The sequence below is a fragment of the Fusarium musae genome, chromosome 3, assembly GCF_019915245.1.
Source record: "Fusarium musae strain F31 chromosome 3, whole genome shotgun sequence".
In the NCBI taxonomy this organism is placed as follows: Eukaryota; Fungi; Ascomycota; class Sordariomycetes; order Hypocreales; family Nectriaceae; genus Fusarium; species Fusarium musae.
The window spans coordinates 4,774,628-4,793,718 of record NC_058389.1 but is presented as its reverse complement, the minus strand read 5'-3'; the positions used below and the strand labels follow the sequence as shown (position 1 = coordinate 4,793,718).

General features: G+C 32.3%; 4 protein-coding genes across 4 annotated transcripts; 2 read left to right on the top strand and 2 right to left on the bottom strand.

Annotated features, from left to right (window-relative positions):
* Positions 1-386: 386 nt before the first annotated feature.
* Positions 387-1,320, top strand: J7337_004915 (uncharacterized protein; the record flags this gene model as incomplete). Its single annotated transcript, XM_044822600.1, has 3 exons — positions 387-426; positions 489-713; positions 770-1,320. 3 exons carry the CDS (start codon positions 387-389, stop codon positions 1,318-1,320), a joined length of 816 nt encoding a protein of 271 aa, XP_044683933.1.
* Positions 1,321-1,969: 649 nt separating this feature from the next.
* J7337_004914 (uncharacterized protein) lies at positions 1,970-3,170 on the bottom strand (the record flags this gene model as incomplete). The annotated part of the gene is made up of 5 exons (XM_044822599.1): positions 1,970-2,014; positions 2,102-2,250; positions 2,312-2,579; positions 2,657-3,049; positions 3,105-3,170. 5 exons carry the CDS (start codon positions 3,168-3,170, stop codon positions 1,970-1,972), a joined length of 921 nt encoding a protein of 306 aa, XP_044683932.1.
* Positions 3,171-12,974: 9,804 nt separating this feature from the next.
* On the top strand, positions 12,975-15,012 carry J7337_004913 (uncharacterized protein; the record flags this gene model as incomplete). Its single annotated transcript, XM_044822598.1, has 5 exons — positions 12,975-13,052; positions 13,114-13,265; positions 13,418-14,416; positions 14,474-14,701; positions 14,763-15,012. The coding sequence occupies 5 exons, from the start codon at positions 12,975-12,977 to the stop codon at positions 15,010-15,012; spliced, it is 1,707 nt and encodes a 568-aa protein (XP_044683931.1).
* Positions 15,013-17,269: 2,257 nt separating this feature from the next.
* On the bottom strand, positions 17,270-18,322 carry J7337_004912 (uncharacterized protein; the record flags this gene model as incomplete). The annotated part of the gene is made up of 2 exons (XM_044822597.1): positions 17,270-18,108; positions 18,199-18,322. 2 exons carry the CDS (start codon positions 18,320-18,322, stop codon positions 17,270-17,272), a joined length of 963 nt encoding a protein of 320 aa, XP_044683930.1.
* Between the last annotated feature and the right edge of the window lie 769 nt (positions 18,323-19,091).

Genomic DNA, 19,091 nt, shown 5'->3' with positions numbered 1-19,091 from the left:
TACGGAAAAGTGTTTCCAGCCCGTGGGCTTTTGCTCCGTGAAATCCTTGCCGCGGCGGACTGCATTTCCCGACTAAATCGTTCTCGGTCCAACAGTGGTGCTTTCGGCCAGTCGTTATGGTATAATGTCCAAATTGTGAGCTAGATGTGTTGTTTGCAGTTGACTTGGGGCTGAGAGCGTATTCCGGCAGACAGAACTTGGTGACTTAGTTCGGCTAAATCTAACAAATAACGAAACTCAGCCTCCGCTTGTCGCGGGATGGAAGAGGACACGGAACTTCGGAACACTGAGGCTGTCATGATATGTCATGATAGAGATATAAGTCCTGCACGGTTAGTCCTGGGTGGCGGCCTTGATCAGCAAGCAAAAGGCTATTATACACAGAAATGAATATTCTAAACGGACACGCACTTGTCACCGGAGCCGGTAAGAGCTCAGAGAGTGGTATAGGGCCCGTGTCGCGACTCAGCTAACGTGCATCGATTCAGGTTCGGGGATCGGTCGACAGCTGTCGCTTGCGTACGTGCGAGCGGGTGTCCGAGGTATCACGTTAGCAGATGTCAATAAAGATGGCGTCGCGGAGACTGGAAAGCTAATTCAGGCCGAATTTCCAAATGCCAAGGTTTTACCCCTCGTTGTCGACGTGACGGATGAGAAATCTGTCAACGACATGGTCGACCAAGCTTTGCAAACCTTTGGGACACTGGAATATGGTAATACACCACAAGCATCCAGGCATCCACATATAAGTCGTTGACACCTTTCACAGCCGCGAATGCTGCGGGAGTCGTTGTAAAGATCCGCGAAAAGTCGGCTCATGTCCCGACCGACGAGTTCGACCGCGTCATGAACATCAACGCCCGAGCGGTTGCCCTTTGTATGCAGGCTGAAGCGCGCGTCATGGTAAAGCAGCCACGCAAGCTCACCAGCACATACTGGCAGGACCAGGGCAGGGCCCAAGTTGGCAGCATTGTCAACTTTGCTAGTGTTTGCGGTTTCCAGGCAATGATGAATGTTATGCCGTATGTGGCATCTAAGCACGCCGTGTTGGGCATGACAAGGAGTGCAGCGCTGGAGCATGGTCCAGAGGGGCTACGCGTCAACGCCGTATGTCCCGGCATTGCCGATACGCCCTTCATCGCAGACCTGAAGAAGCTGAAAGGGGGCAACGAGCAGGATCCTGTCTTTGCTAACCCACTCGGGAGACTTTGCAAGCCAGACGAAATTGCCGACAGTGTGATCTTCCTTAGTAGCACCATGTCCAGCTATGTAAACGGTGTGGCATTGGTCGCAGATGGTGGCAAGTCTGTACTCTATTGATCTTATGGTATCAGGCCTTGCTATAGATAGTCAAGGTATCAATTCTTGATCGATGTATGTTGAATCTGTTGCTTAGTCCTTCCGTACTTCATGTCTACACTACAACCATTATTTGGAATAGCCTGCCTTGAGGCATGGCCACTCAGGTTCCACGCAGACTTGAGCAGCGGCTTAAAAGAGGATGGCTCATCGATGCGGTCAGCCCAGTGGATAGGCTTATGATATTCACCTATTTGTGCTCTGGGCTGGTGATATGAAGATACTTGAACGTGTCTTTCCTCTTCTTCTGACAGGTCCTGTTGTAACTCTGTTCCTTGTCCGGTCAAGAAGGATCAAGACTTGATCCAATCAACCAAATCTTGCCCTACTCTTCTGACAGTTATCTTGATCAACTTTGAGTTAGCGAAGAGTAATTTTCTTAGGGTTGCATATCATGAGTATAGGATGTAGCACCTAGATGTACCATCATTCCAGTTCCATAGCATTCCGGCCGACATTAAGCCTGTCACAGGATCTAAACAAGATTCTCTCTTCATAGTGTGTTATCAAGAGCGGTGAAGGATAATTAAGAAGCAATATAATGTTTCAAACCATATATTAGTATAAATAGATATATACTGTTAATACCTCTTAATACACTAGCTACATACTATTCTAAGAGCCACTTAAAGCCAATATCTAGCTCCTCAGCAGCCTGCAAAGCAATATCTAGTTTACTAAATGCACCTTTAAAACAATATAGGACTCTAGGATAAGTATTAACCTTTACTTTTACTCCTACATTCTCCAGCTCTCGGGCATAGATAAGTCCATCATCTCGTAGAGGATCTAAGCCGCTGATCTGAAAATAGGTTTTTGGAAGACCTCCATGTCCTGAGGGCCACAGCAGAGGGCTGAAAAGCTCAGATTTGCCTTCAGGGGCGTAATGGCCTACAGCAAACCAAAAGAATTAGTCACGAGGCGTGCCACGTCATATTCCAATGCGACTTACGGCGGAAAAACTCAACAGCTTTCACATCAAGGATTGGAGCATTTACGTTCTGCTCATAGCTGGTGTATTCTTGCCCGTAGAGCTCTGCAAGTATTTCAGGAGCACAAGTGAAAGGGACGTGAAGATAGACACCAGTCAATTGGGGTACAAGGCTATTGTCGCGGGCTAAATGGGATAGCACAGCAGTGATATTAGCGCCTGCAGAAGAGCCGCCGATCACAAGGCCAGCAGATGGCTTAGCACCAAGCTTGGGAGAATTCTTAACAATCTAGTGACAGGAAATTGTCAGCACGGTAACTTCATACAGACCAGATCGAAACCTGTATAGGAAGGAGAGTCACTTACCCAAATAAGCGCATCCCAAGAGTCAGTAATTGCAGTAGGAAAGACATACTCAGGCGCCTTTCGATAGCCGACACTCAGTACAACTGCTCCATGGTTTCTTACCAGCTTGGCGGCTCGAGGTTCCTCAAATTCGGCCGTCCCTAGGCACCAACCGCCGCCATGGTACAGGATTACTAAGGGCGAGTCGGAACATAAGGACGCTTCAGGCTTATAGATAATAGCACGAATGTTAGATCCGTCTCTGACAGGAATATGTATTTCGCTTTTTTCAATTCCTTCCAAGTTAACTGGTGGATTCCGGGAGGCCATCGCCAACAGTTGTTTGCGAGCAGCTGGGACATCTAGCACATCGCCTAGACTGTGCGCCGCCAGAGCAGGGTTTGCTTTGATAATCTGAGAATGGCTATTAGCTTTATTTTATATCTCTAGCTAAGGCTTGGTTACCAACTTCATTTAACTGCCCATCGATTTGGCCGAGTTTGGGCCACGCAGCAGGAGTCTGATGGATGCTCATTTTGACTGAAGTATTATTACAGAAGTATGTTGTTCTTTTGAATCTCTTCGATCACGGGACTTGAAAGTATGAGGATCGGTGATGAGAGAAGCCTGGAAGCTATTGTGTCTAAAGATTGCACTAAAACCAAGGGCCACTAGAGCCATATATATATCACCCCCTCGTAACATGGCCTAAAACCTATATCTCCGACAGTTCCGAACATTATGTCTTATGACAAACAGATAAAACCTAGATTTACCATCTGTGACTCTCACCTCGGGATGCTACACATACCTCCCTTATGGCACTGAGATACAGTTTTCATTTTGTCGAACTTAGCACGGTCCGGAGAATTGACATCATGAGTGCAGAATTGGTCGCCCTCTGATCGATCAAGATGCCAACAAGTTACAATGGCTGCTGATGCTATCTTGGGTGTACGTATGTACCAAGTGACGGAGCAACGGAACTTGGTAACTGTTAAACCTATAGAGTAGACAGAGGTGCCTTCTGTAGAAAAGAGCCTTAGATCCTAAAATAGAAAGGTTATATAATTAATTACTTCTCTTTTTTAAGCTAGCTAGAGTGGTAAAAAACGGCTTATAATAATTAATAAAGTCACGGTTTAACAGTAACTAAACAAATTCCGGTCTGTCCCTGTTTTCGGTTTTATAGAATTTAATAACTATTATATTAAAACTGAAGTATATTTTCTAACCTTATAATTAACTTATAAACTTAATACTATTACTACCTTTTAATTACCCTAAACCTTCTCTTTAGTAGCACTAATATATATATTATTAAGAAACTTTCTTTAAGTTAAGCTTTTCTTATATATTAGTATTTCTTAATAATTCTAATTACTATATACTATATTTATAAGAAGTCCCTTTTAGTAAATTACTATATATATATTAAATATAAATATAATCTAAGTATAGTTTTTTTAAAATAGCTTTTTAATTACTTTAATTCTTTTTTTATTTTTTAAGTTATATAAGGAAAATAATAATACTTTTTTTTATTAAGTAATATTAATAATATCTATAAGGAATTAAACTACTATATAAGTAATAGTCTTATAGTTAAATAAAGTAAGCTAGATAAAGAATTTACTACTTAGCTAATTAAAGTCTTATATAAGAATATTATAATAGTTAGGGTTTCTAAATAAGTAAACTAGTCTATACTAGGTTTATATTTATAGAATATATAGGGCGTTATACTAAGTATATTAAGGTATTATATCTCTTAATAGTTAATAATATAAGTTAGGCTTATTAAAGTAAAAAAGTCTTATTAATAGCTAGTTAGTTAGGTTCTATTTAGTACTAAATAAATATATATATATATTACTATCCTATATATTAAGATACTATTTTAAGGGGATATTATTATTTTTAAGATATATTATTTTATAAGATAATAGCATTCTTATAATAGTTATTTTATATAACTTATTCTATAATTAGTAGGTTATTAGATAAAATTATAAGGTATATATAATATAACTGCAAAAGTTATAATATAATCTCCCTTTTCTATTAGGTCTTATTTTTAAGATCTATATACCCTATTTAATTTAAATTTTATTTAATATATTTTAACTTAAACCTTTTATTATTATATTATATAATATCTAACTATATTTTTAAATAGTATTCTTATAAAACTTATATAAAATATAAGTTAGAAAAACTTAAAAAGGATTATAATATTATAAAGCTTACTAAATCTATTATATTATTTAGTAAATAGGCAGATATATTATATACTTATTATTTTTAAGTAAGAATTAAGGAGAAATACTTAATATCTCCTAATTCTAGTTAGTATAGTAAGTATATTTATAAATAGAAACCTTATAATAATATATAAGTTATATCTTTTTATAAGTCTATTTCTTTTAGTCTTTTTTTTAAGCTTTCTTTTTAATTACTTTTTTAGTATTTACTTTTATAAAATAAGAAAAAAAATTAGAAATAGATAAAGATAAGGCTAGTAATAACCTTTTAAGGCTTTATAAGGAAATAGTAGCTTTATAGTCTTATCTTATAGCTACTACTAGGTATTTATTTTATATTTAAAAGATCTATATTAAGGTAAAGGAAAAGCATTTTAAGGCTATATATTATAGTCTTTAAGAGGTTAAGAAAGAAGATAGTATTTTATTTATACTAGATACTTATAAAGATACTATAGTATATAAGCTTTAGATAGATTATATTTTTAATAATATAAACTAGTTATTTCTAGGTCTTAGGGATAATTTCTTAAATACTTTTCTTTTATTAGATTTTAGTAAAAGTTTTTTAAAAGCTATTAGGTATTAATAAGGTATTTTAGTAGTTTTTATATATTTTTATTTTTTAAATAGTTTTTCTATTTTATTAGATATTTTCTTTTATTATTTTTTACTTATATTTTTCTAATTATCTTTATTTTATAGAGTTCTAGCTTATTAATTTCTTCTAGTTTATTACTAATTTTAATATATATTATATTAGCTACTAGTTTAAGTAATATAATATAAAAAATCTTATAAAGCCTGATTTTTATTAGTAAGTCTAGCTTATAATTATTTTTAAAGATCTTTATAATAATTTTATAAAGTTTAATATACTCAAAATCTAGCTTATAATTTAGTTATTTTATTATAATATTTTTAGTAAATAAGTATATTATATCTCCCTCTTTAAAGGTTAGTCCTTTTAACTTTTTAAAATTATAGTATTATTATATTTATTTATTAATAAACTCTAGTTTTATTTAAAGCTTATTATATATATTCTTTAGATCTTTACTTTTAATTATTACTATAAGGTTAATAATTTTAGTTTTTTATATATTATAATATACTTTTAGTATATAGCTAAAGTTAGTATTTAATAATATAAGCTTAGTACTTTTATTATAAGTAATATTATAAGCTAATTAGGTATATAGTAATTTTTTAACTTAATTATTTTATTTATAATTAATATAATACTATAAGTACTATTTTACTACTTAATTTATTTATTTTATTTATCTATTTACTTAAGGTTTAAATACTATTATAAATCTATAGTTAACTCTTAAGTAGGCTATTAATACTTATTAAAACTTACTAATAAATATTATATTTCTATTTATAAAGATTTTTTTAAGTAATTTTTATTTTTATATTATCTTATTATAAAAAATATAAGCTATTTTTTTAGTATTTATATTTTCTTTATAAAGTATATAAATTAAAAACTTTATAAGTCTTTTAATAATAATTATAATATTATTATAAAAGATTCTAATTAAAGGTTTTTTTAATAATAGTAATTTAGTAATAAAATCTATTATAATTAAGCTTTATAATATTTCTATAACTAGTAGTAATTATAGTTCTTTATATAATTTATATTTTTATATTTTTATTTTAATATAAATATTATATTATTTAATTACTTTTTTTACTATAAGTTATTTAACTTAATATCTATACTATTAAAGCCTTTTTAAGGTTTTAGTTACTCTTTAGTATCTATATATTTAGTATTTATAAAATTTATATATAAACTTTTTAAGTTTACTTAGGATTTTCTTAGTAATTACTATTTATATTTATCCTAGTGCCTATATTTATTAAGTAAATTTAAGTTTTCTTTTCTTATTTTTCTTTAGTATTTATTTTTTTATTTTTATAATACTAGTATTATAATCTAGTCTATAGCTAATTATATTTACTTTACTATTTTTTAATCTTTTTTTATAAATAATTATAAAGTTAAATTTATATAAGTATTTTATATAATATAATTATTATTTATTAAGTTTATATATTATTATAAAGTAAGAGATATTTTAATAATTAGTATAGACTTTAATTTAATATTTATTTCCTATAAAGTAGTATTTAAATTCCTTAAAGTAGTTAATAATTACTAAGAATTCTTTATTATAAATTAAGTAGTTAAGTTCTATTTTATATAGCTTATATAAGTAGAATATAATAAGGTATAGTTTCTTTATATTATTTTATTAACTTATTTATCTTTTTAATATAAAATTTAATATATCTATCTTTAGTTTAATTTCTTTTTTTAAGTTAAATATAGTTAAGACTAGTTTACTAGTTATTACTATTTTAAGTTAATTAAAAGCTTTTTATATTTTATTATTTTATTTAAATTTCTTATCTTTTTTTATAAGTTTTATTAATAAGTTAGTAATCTTATTAAACCTTTTAATAAATTACTAGTAATAGTTAGCTGCTTTTAAAAAGGCCTATATTTCCTTAATATTATAAGGTTCTTTTTATTTTACTATTATTATAATTTTCTTTAGTTTTATTTTAATCTTATTAAGTAAGATAATATATTTTAAAAAATTTACTTTTATAATATAAAAGTAACTTTTTTCTAGTTTAATTAATAACTTAATATCTTATAATATTTTTAAAACTTTATAAATATATTCTATATATTCTTTTTTATTATTTAAGAAAATTAAAATATTATTTAAGTAATATATTATAAAGATATTAAAATACTATTAAAGTATATTATTAATTATCTATTAAAATATTATAGATATATTAGTAAGACTAAAAAGTATTACTATATATTTAAATAGTCTAAATTAAGTCTTAAATACTATTTTTTATTTATTTCCTTTTTTAATATAAATAAAGTTATATACTCCTTTAAGATCTAAAGTTATAAAGATCTTTTTACTTTATAACTAATCTTTTAATTTTATAATAAGTAAAAGTAAGGTTTAGTTTTTAATAGTATATATATTAACTTATTTATAGTTAATAACTAGTTTATCTTTTTTATTTTTTTTAAATATAAAGAATATTACTAATATTACTAATAAGCTAGATTCCTTAATATAGCCCTTTTTTAATATTTTATTAATATATTTCTTTTAAACTTATAGCTTTTTTTAATTAAATATATAAAGCTTTTAAAATAATAAGTTATTATTTATAAGATTAATCTTATAGTCTTATTTACTATATTTAAGAACTCCTATTTCTAGTTCCTCTTTAAATAACTTATTATAGATTTAATATTATTTTAGAATATCCTTAAGTCTATCCTAATTTAGCTTTATATCTATTTTTTCTTTTCTTAGGTCTTATTATTTAAAAATACTTAAGATTTCTATTTTATTTTTTATACCTTTTTTATACTTATATTATACTCTTTTTAAAAGTAATAGATACTTTATCTTATATTTACTTATATTATCCTTTTTAGTTAGGGTTTAAGATTTTTTATTATTTATTATAATTATTTTTTTATTACTATTAGGGTTACTAGGGAATATAACCTGGCCTATTTTCTAGTTAATAAATAGATTTTTTTATATAAGCTATAATATACTTAGGATTATATATATATCCTTTTTTAAAAGTATAATATTAAAATTAACTTATTAACTCTATCTTTTAATAGTAATCTTTAGATAATTAGTCTTTTAATTTATAATACTATTATTATAGTTAAAAAGCTATCTTTTTATATTAACTAGTAAGTAAAGTAATAATTTCTTTTTTTAAAGTAACTATAGTTTTATAATTATTTTTAAATTAATAAAGTTCTTTTTTTACTTTATAGTTAATTTAAGTATTTAGCTATTTCTTTTTAATTTAAACTTATAGTATTAGGCTATTTATTAAGTTTACTATATATAATACTCCTAGTATATTTATTATTTTAAGTTATTTTTATTTTTAGGTTTAGCCTATTTATAGCCTAGTTATAAATAGTATATAACTTTTCTTAAAGTATTATAATAGTTTTTTTTATACTTATTATTATAATATCTTTTATTATTAATATAGTTATTTATAAATTCTTTATTAAATAATTACTTTTAGAAATATTCTTTTAGTTCTTTAAATTATTTTAAATCTATCTTTTATTTATTTAAGTTTAACTCTTATTTCTTAATATATTATACTTCTTTTCTTATTATAGTTAAGTATTATAGTTTATATTCTTTTTTATTATAATTAAGCCCTTTATAGTATTTATTATTATTATTTAACTTACTAATAGTTAGTATTTTTAGGTTTTTTATAAGGTATTTAAGTGCCTATTTATAAGTTCTTTTTTACTATTTTTTATATTTTTTTATCTTTTACTAGTATTTTTTATTTATATAAAGGGCCTAATTCTTAGCTTTTTTTTTTTTAAGTATAATCTATTTGCTTTTTATTACTTTTAAAGTTTTTTTATACTTTTTAAATTAATATTATTAACTAATAGCACTTTTTTTAAGTATATATATTTTCCTTAAGTTATTTTTTTAAATTCTTTTTTTACTTTTTTAATTATAAGCTAGGATTACTAAATTCTATTAAGTAGTTCCTTGTTTTTATAAATTTATTAATAATAAGCTATACTAAACTATAGTTTTAGTACTTTAAGATTATTATATTATATAAAGGGTAAGTATTTTTTTATTTTTTCTTTAAGGTATAGGTTACTATTAGGAGTTTTAGAAATTATAACTAGGAAATAATTATTATTAAGTTTTTTTTATTTATATATATTATATTAATAGTTCTTATATAAAACCTATAAAATATTTTAGTATTATTTATATATAAGTAGTATTTATATATTATTTTAAGGATTAAACTTTTTTTTTTATATTATAGGTTTATAGTATTACTAGTATAGTATATTTTAATTATTACTAAACTAATTATATTAGTATTTTTATATTCTCTAGCTCTTTATATATAAAAGTCTTTATAGTTTAAATATATTCTTTTAATCCTATTTTTTTTATAAAGTAGTTTATACTTTTTAATTTATTTTTATTAAATCTCCTTATCCTTATAGTAAAGGTATTATATTACTTATTTAGCTATATTTTCTTTATATCTTATATTTTAATTATTTTTATATTATTAAGTATAAAGTTAGTCTTTAGCCTTATATTCTATTTTTTATATTTTTTCTATAGCTTAAAGTATAATTCTTATTAGGATATTATTAATAATTTATAAAGTTTCTTTTTACTTATCCTTTTTAAAGGTAATTAAGCTTTCTTATTTTATTATTTTTAAAACTTATAGTTTTATAAGTCTTTTTTCTTTTTATTTTTTATAGATTTCTTATTATTTTCTTTTTTCTTTTTCTTTATATATTAAGTCTTTTTTTATTTCTTTATACTATTTATTTAACTTAATTTTATATAGTATTAGAATCTAAAGTATATTTCTTACTCTAGTGTTTTTATATATAGAGAACTGGTTTTATAATTCTTTAATAAAGCTTCTTTAATTTAAGTTCTACCTATCTTTTAGTATATTATCTTTATATAAAGTAGTAGTTTTTACTATATTATATATTCTTTATATTATTTTTAGTATCTAGGTTCTTTAAGCTATTTAAGGTTTCTATTATTAAGTTAGTTTTAAGGCTTACTTACTTTAATTAAGGTTTTTTAGTTTTTATAGTTTTAGGTATTATTATACTATATATCTAAGCTAATTATAATTATAATACTTATATTTAAATATATCTTATAGCTTATATTAGTTATTATTAGGTTATATAGTTTCTAGAAATATAAGTTTTAAATATATTTTATATAAAGTATTATTATAGTAATTACTTTATTATTATCTTTAGTTTTAAAAGTTACTTTAATTATTATATTATTAATTAAGGTAATATAAGTTATAGTTATTCTTTTTTTTTATCTTATTTACTTTCTTTTTTCTATATTTATATTATTTTTTATTAATCTTAATTACTATTATAATATATTTTATAATATTATCTAGTTAATTTACTTTATATAATTTATTTTTAATTTCTTTTTTTAGTTTTTTATAATAGACTTTTATAAAGGCTTTATTATCTTACTAGGTCTTAGAAGTAAGTTATTAGAATTTAGTAAAATAAGTAATATATAAGTAAGTTTACTTAAATATTATTATTTTTTATTAATTACTTTAAAGTTATTTTTAAATATACTTTTAAAATTATTCTAGTTAGTAAAGATATTCTAGGTCTCCTAATTTTATATAATTTTTACATTTTCTAAGAAATCCCTAAAGATAAGCTTAAACTAGTTTTTAGTATTTTTTTAAATAAGTAATATAATAAAAAGTACTTTTTTAATAATAGTATCTAGCTTAATTAAGAATATATAGAAGTATCCTTTTATTTAAGTTAAGAATAGGATTATATTTATAGCTTATTTTTTATATAATTTTAGCTTAAGTAGCTTAAAAGCTTCTTTAATATCTCTTTTTCCTTAAAAATTAATATTATTATTAGGTATTAAAGGAGTTTTTTAATTATTAACTTAATTCTATAGATTATAAATAGTATTTTATAATTAATAGATTTTAGCTATTATTTCTACTATAATAAGTAGTTCTCTAATATAAAAAGGTACTAGACTAATACTACTAGATATTTTAATAATATAATATTACTTAATATAAATATAATATAATCTAAATAAAAGCTATTAATATATAATAGTTAGGGTTTTTAAATAAGTAAATTAGTCTATATTAGGTTTATATTTATAGAATATATAAGGCATTATATTAAGTATATTAAGGTATTATATCTCTTAATAGTTAATAATATAGGTTAGGCTTATTAAAGTAAAGAAGTCTTATTAATAGCTAATTAGCTAAGTTCTATTTAGTATTAAATAAATATATATATATATTACTATCTTATATACTAAGATACTATTTTAAGGGGATGCTATTATTCCTAGGATATATTATTTTATAGGATAATAGTATTCTTATAATAGTTATCTTATATAACTTATTCTATAATTAGTAAGTTATTAAATAAAATTATAGGGTATATATAATATAACTACAGAGGTTATAATAGATATACTTTATAATAGCCCTATAATTAAGTCTATTATAGCTATAGTTATATTATAAGGTTACTTTATATATTACTATAATAAAAAGTATAATAATAGCCCTATAAGTATAGTTATTAATATAGGTTTAGTTAAGATATTCTTAATAAAAGACTAGTCTTATTAAAGCTACTATTTTAAAGATCTAGGGTATATATAGTATTAAGTTAACCTTTTTTAGCTAAAAGATTAAAGCCTTTTATATACTTTTAAGGCTAGTTAAAGAGTTATTATTTAAGTTTTTATTATATTAGCTTTATATTATAGTTATTAGTTAGTTATTATAGTATTAATATCTAAGTTATAGGCTAGAAGTGTTATTTATAGTTAAGGCTTGTGGCTATAAGCTTATTCTAGTAGAGAGAACCTAGTGGAATTTAATAGGGGTCCTATCAGTAAATCCACCCTTGCTTCCCCGCATTACTCTACACCATACCCCAAATTTCTCATTAGTCCCGTTCTGTACATTCCGTGTTTCGAATGTTCGGATTGATACCAGCTTTCAAGTTTTCTCCGTTGACAGCAAACCTCGGCTTGTGGGGTCTTTGGAATATCGTGCCTACGCGGGATCTGCTTTGTCTTGACTACCAGAGACACACTAGAGATTGGAGACTAGCGAGGATCAGGCAAGTTTGATAATCCAATACCAAAGTCATTACGCGATATGTCGGTCCGGACGGCGGCACGGAATTGAGGTCACCTATCAATCATGTACAATGCACCAAGGCCTGATTCGGATTACTGGGCTGCTTATGGATTTAAGTAGTTAAAGTTTCCCTTGGGATTCTGGTTATAGATCCCCCATTTACCATCAAGCGTCTTATATATGCACACGCGCACTGAATAATTTTATCCTTGGAATTTTGTACATTTCTCGTTTGACCATCACCATTGGTCGATATGGTGAGACCAAACATGATTGGGCCAGATGGCCGCTATGACTACTCAACGCCTGGGAGTCATGGATACAGCATCCCGAATGTTGTCATGGGAGTAAGCTATCTCGTTGATATGGAAAGGTCCAAATCACGGGAGGAAATTGACAAACTCTTAGGATCCCAGCAACAGACGCCTCAAAGTCGTTACTATCGGTGCCGGGTTCTCCGGGATTTTGCTTGCTTATGAGCTACAAAAGCACTGCCGAAATGTCGACCATGTTATCTACGAGGAGAATCACGAGATAGGTGGTACTTGGTTGGAGAATAGGTACACCATTCAAGTTGATAACCGCTATCCTTTCTGGCTATCGCTAACATCGTGCTCCTTAGATATCCTAATTGCGCTTGTGATATCCCATCGCACGGATATACCTATCACTTCGCGCTCAACCCTAACTGGCCGCGTTTCTTCTCTTATAGCCCTGATATTTGGGAATATTTGGACAAGGTGACAAATACTTTTGGGCTCCGAAAGTACATGAATTTCCACACTGAGGTTATTGACGCGGCTTTCGATGAGGCCCGTGGCAAATGGAAACTCAAGATCAGACGCAACAAACCTCAAAGTGGCAAGTTTGACCCTACTAAAGAGCCAGAGGGCGAGATCTTCTACGACGAATGTGATCTCTTGCTATACGCCACTGGCATTCTCAACAAATTCAAGTGGCCTGAGATTACTGGGATCGAGAATTTCAAGGGGCGGCTTGTTCATACTGCTCATTGGCCAGAGGATTATCAGGCCGAGCAATGGAAGCAGGATCGCGTTGCTGTCATCGGTTCAGGGGCCTCTTCTGTTCAGACTGTACCCGGAATGCAACCTTACGTCAAACACATGGATGTCTTCGTTCGCACTGGTGTCTGGTTCGTTCAGGTCGCAAACAACTACGGCTCCAATTACGAATATACGGAGGAACAGAAGCGAGAATTCAAGGAGCGCCCAGAAACTCTAGTAGCCCACGCCAAGGATATTGAAAACCAGATGAACGGCAAGTGGGGGGTTTACTACGCAGGCACTGAGAAACAAAAGGCTGCCCGCGAGCTATTCAGAAAACGAATGGCGGAGTTTATCAAAGATGAGCGCTTGTTGAAGGGCTTCACACCCAAGTTCGAACTTGGCTGCCGCCGAGTCACTCCCGGCGACCCTTATATGCAAGCCATTCAGGAGCCAAACGTCGACGTCCACTTTACTCACGCCCAGACAATCACGGAAAAGGGTATCATTGGAGGAGATGGCATTGAGCGCGAGGTCGATACCATCGTATGTGCCACCGGCTTTGATGTTACCTACCGGCCTGGATTCCCTTTAGTTGGCCTCAATGGCATCGAGCTGGGTAAGAAGTGGGAAAATGCGCCTGAGGGATATCTTGGCCTCGGCTCAGCAGATATGCCCAACTTTATCATGTTCCTCGGTCCCACATGGTAAGTAATAAGCATGGCTTGCTTTCAACATGACCTCCTTGGCTAAATTCGAAACAGGCCCGTCACAAACGGCTCAATTGCTGGCCCTGTCCAGGCTGTAGCCAAGTACGCTGTGCAGATTGTGCACAAAATGCAAAGGGACAATATCAAGTACTGGGTGCCCAAGCAGCATGTTGTGGATCAGTTCAACGACCACGCGCAGGAATGGTACAAGCATAGTGTCTGGAAGGACTCTTGTCGCTCCTGGTACAAGAACAATGACACGGGTCGTGTTAATGCAGTCTGGTATGTACTCCAAATCCTTGACGGTAGGTGACCATGAAGAAACGCTGACTCGAGTTTACAGGCCTGGTTCAGCTCTGCACTACATGGATACTATTAGCGTGCCCAGGTATGAGGACTTTGCTATAGAGTACCACAATAACAATATGTGGGGCTTTCTAGGTATGGGATTCGCTCTTGACAACATCAACGAGAACTGGAGTCCTACGGTCAGTATCGAGAATCTGGACCCGAAGTGGCTTGAGAGTGCTGGCGTGAAAGTACCTGACCAGTTAAGGAAAGAAAATCCTTCCTCTACTAAAGTAAAGGGATAGGGTATAGTTCAAGGTTAATGTTATATATTGGACAGGCTTTTACATAGGCTTTATCCTTGACTACATCTTTGAGTGGCAGATTGATACATCCTATAGACAATGAATGCAGTCCACGGCGGATAGCTGTTATCCTGCTCACTTTAACTGAATTTCGCAACCGCTAAGACTCTGAAGTTACCAGAGTTCGGACGTTTCATCTTGTTAATGCTCTGTGCCAGAGGTTTAGGATTACTTGTGATTCATACATTGCAGGGTCAGGCATGCCGAAATTCGTATTTCTTGGAAATCATGTCATAATGATATTGGTAACTGTGGAGAATTTTCGTCTGCTATAAATAACCAGCCCGGTGTCCCTTGACTCTCAACGGACATTTAGTAGATCTTATATAGGCCATTACAATAAGAACTGGCGTCTCGCAACCTTCCGAACAAGCCCGTACACATGCATCTGCCCCGTAGCCGAAATAGTCGCCCCGATCGCCCTGCTGGGAGGAACAGGGCACCAACCAATTATGTCAACCTTACCGACGGCGAGACAGAAATTAGTATTCGCACCCAACTTCTGGACCAATATGAAACCAAAGAGCGGACCCGAATCAAGCAGCATAATATCGATCTAGTCATCGCCTGGGCCCGTCGGGCTGCCATGTAGTGTGTGGTTGCTGGTTCTCGTACACCAGGCGAACCTACCCAATGGCATCCATCCACCAATTTTCGCTACTTAGGTGTCACGAGGGGATAGTAATCAGATAGCTGATGTTCGAATCGCTATCGTCCTGATAGATGGCGTCTGCAACATACGCGCCTGCACCAGTTCGATACTGCACTGAAGTAAGCCTGCCTCATTAACGCCAATTTCAACTTTGCATGGAGGCTCTACAAGAAAACCTGAAGTTGTCTGTGAGCGTTTGAATGAAATAGATTGATCTACAGCCTACAGGGAATGATTATGACTTCTCAACGAACGTATCAAGCCCATACATTGAAAAGTTCCAATTTCCTTCGGTTTTGGAAAGCAATATGCACATAGGCTCAACAAGGATAAAGATACCACGAGAGGGAGAGACAAGGTGGAAAGGATGTTGGCTGAGGGAGAAAAGCATCTCTACAAGTTTAGTTAACTATGATACGAATTTCTTTAACCCCTCTATTTGATATCAGAATAACCCTGATCTGGCTTTGATTATACTCTTTATAAACCTTTTCCCATCTGGGAGGAGTGGTCATGTCTTAAGCGACAAATATAACCAGCATAATTCCATCTGTTTGAAAAACAACCTCCCCGTGTATGACTGTGTTTCAGCAAAGAAAGTGGTCAGATTTTTCTAAGCAGGATTTAGACTTCTCACAGATTCCCACGTTGGTCTATTGTATGCTCTGACCGAACCTGAGAGCCGGGAGCAGCCTCTTGCCAAGAACGTCAGTGTTATTCATTCGATGGAAGACCAGGCTTGACTCTAAATAAGCAAGGGGTCCGAGTATCTGGTCTGACTTTGAGTTCACGCAACCTCGCTAGGAAAGGAAACAAAACTGAGGGCCTGGATCCTAATGTCAAAAAGACTTAGGTAACTTAGTCTAAGTTAAGGATAGGTTTAGGACAAATTCGCTGATTTTATTTTAGCACCCTGCATGAAGGTTTGATATCTTCTTGCTCCCCAAAGACTCGTTAGTGTCTAAGAATTCCAGAAGGAATAGCTCGTGTATCATGGCTGACTTCAGCTCAAGTCCAGCCTCTCGGCTCATCCGTCTTCAGATGAACTTATGCCTGTAAGAGGTTAACCTTATTATAGTTGGCGGAAATCAATAGTCAACAAATTCTTAACCTGGCTTACAACATTCTAACCTTTTACAGATATTTCTCCCACTCGTGATCGATGTCTCGACTATTCTCATCCCGAAAGAGCTTGACTATGGCGTTGTGGCTCAGCGCTAGATAGCAATGTCCAGCCATAAGATTCCTGATCTGCAACAGAAATACCCGGATTTGGAATTAGCTTGTCAGATCTTGGCAGGGGCTAGCCGATGCGGTTTGACAAATCTTGGGGCAAAACTCTAAATATACTTCAAAGTTATCCTTCGAGAAACGGTCGCTTCTCCCGTGATGGAACCATTGTCTTGCAAGTGTCTAAGTCATCTTCAGTTAGTCTCCCAGCACGCGATAAAGTGGAACGACATGTACAGCCACAGATGGTCTCGATCGTGTCTTATTAATTGTCATTATATCATTTTTAACGCTAGATACAGGAAGGTACTGTTGCTACACTAGCAACCTGAGAACGAACATGCCAGCAATATTCGCTAATACACATGTAACAACATTTGTCTTGATATGGCCCGCACTACTAACAGTGATCGGGGAATCGGGACTCAAGCTATCATCGCCAGAGTCTTTGGTGGCTGGTTTTCCAGTAGAGGGGGTATCATTTTGAGATGAGGGCGAGTTGCTACCAGGCGAGCCGGATCCGTTGCTCGAGGCACCAGAAGTGTCACCTACATATGGGTTGCTGGACTTCTGGTTCGGAATGGGATATGAGGCATCATTTCCTGCGGCGGCCGTATCAGATGAGCTTGTGTCTGCTGAAGACGAAGACTGGCCATCGGAGCCAGCAGGGAAGGAGTTAGAGGGTGCAAAGTGATAACCCGCGGTAGGTGTCTCAGATAATGGCCGAGATCCAGGAGCACCGGTACCGGAAGATTCTCCCTCATTTGCAGAGCCTCCGTTGTTAGGTATGCTTTGGCTCTCTTGACTTCCACTGCCAGAGTCTTGTGCAGTCGAATCTTCAGAGTCTGGAGCCGTGTTTGTAGAAAGAGAAGCGCCATGGTTGTTCAGTGCATGACCAGCATCTAAGCCAGAAGAGCCATTCTCATAAACCGAACTGCCGTGAGATTGCTCGCTGTTACCAAGAGGAATCTGTGTTGGTTGTGCAATAGGTACAATAACATATCCAGAAGATGAATATGGTTGCACAGACTCAGTTGGGAATGTCAAAGTAGCAACCTTGGTTCCTGAGCCTCCACACTTGTCACACTTGACCACAGCAGATGTGAAGCCAGGTGGAGGAGCAGTCTCAATAGGCAAGGGCTGACAATTCACACCTGAACATGATTGCGTAATAGTGTAAACTTTTGTTGTCAAGCCTTGAGGGTAGAACTCTTGATATGTGCGGGTATACTGGTTGTAATAACCATTGGGACCTTTTGTGACAGTAATGACAGGTAGAGTAGTTGTTGTAGCACAAGGATCAGAGATGACTCGTGCATATACAGGTAATAGGAAGCTCAGGCCACAGCTTAGTGTTGTTAATCTCATCATGGCGATTTGGTTTGGGTATCTAAATAACATGGGTATGGTGGTGGCAAGAGAGTGTTTGTGTAGATCAATGTGTGTAAAAGGAGTGTTGGGATGTCTGGGTTGACTTGTTGATGGGTGAGACATTTCGAGTACTTATGTCAATTCATGAGATATTACAGCTTCATAATGGCTTCAGCAAAATCATAGGCAGTCGGAATCTCCATAGAAAGCTTCTAGAAAGAGATTCGACCTCAAAGTTTAGTGTATGGAATGGGCCGAGACCTCTCAGCAGCCATACCTAGCTAGCAGGTTGAACGGTCACCTCAGAGTCTGCCTGGAATGTTGGGGTATATTGCTGTTCTAGTACAATATCTATTTCTTGGCTGTGTACCAGAAATGATAGAGGAACCAGGTAGGTGGGTGACGCCATCCGGCGATAGCGAATTTCCCTCAAACCCGTAGGAGAATTTAGCGATCCAGGCACTTGGGATATTGTGGCGGAAGGATACTGCTTTAGTATTAATGCAAGCTTGTTATTGAAATCTAGAATCAAGCCACTGCAATTACTCCACAGTTAGCCTTCCAGAACGTAGATGGCGCTGGTGTTTGATCTTCATTTCTGGCAGCAATGTCTAGGCCAGAACCATCAACGCCACAGAACATCTGCACGCAATCGGAATGCCAAGGCTTCTAAGAACCAATCTTTCCATATTAATACCCCTAAACTCTGCTTGCATGTCGATCATTTTCTCCCATTTATTATGTGTTCCTTCCGTAGTTTACTTAG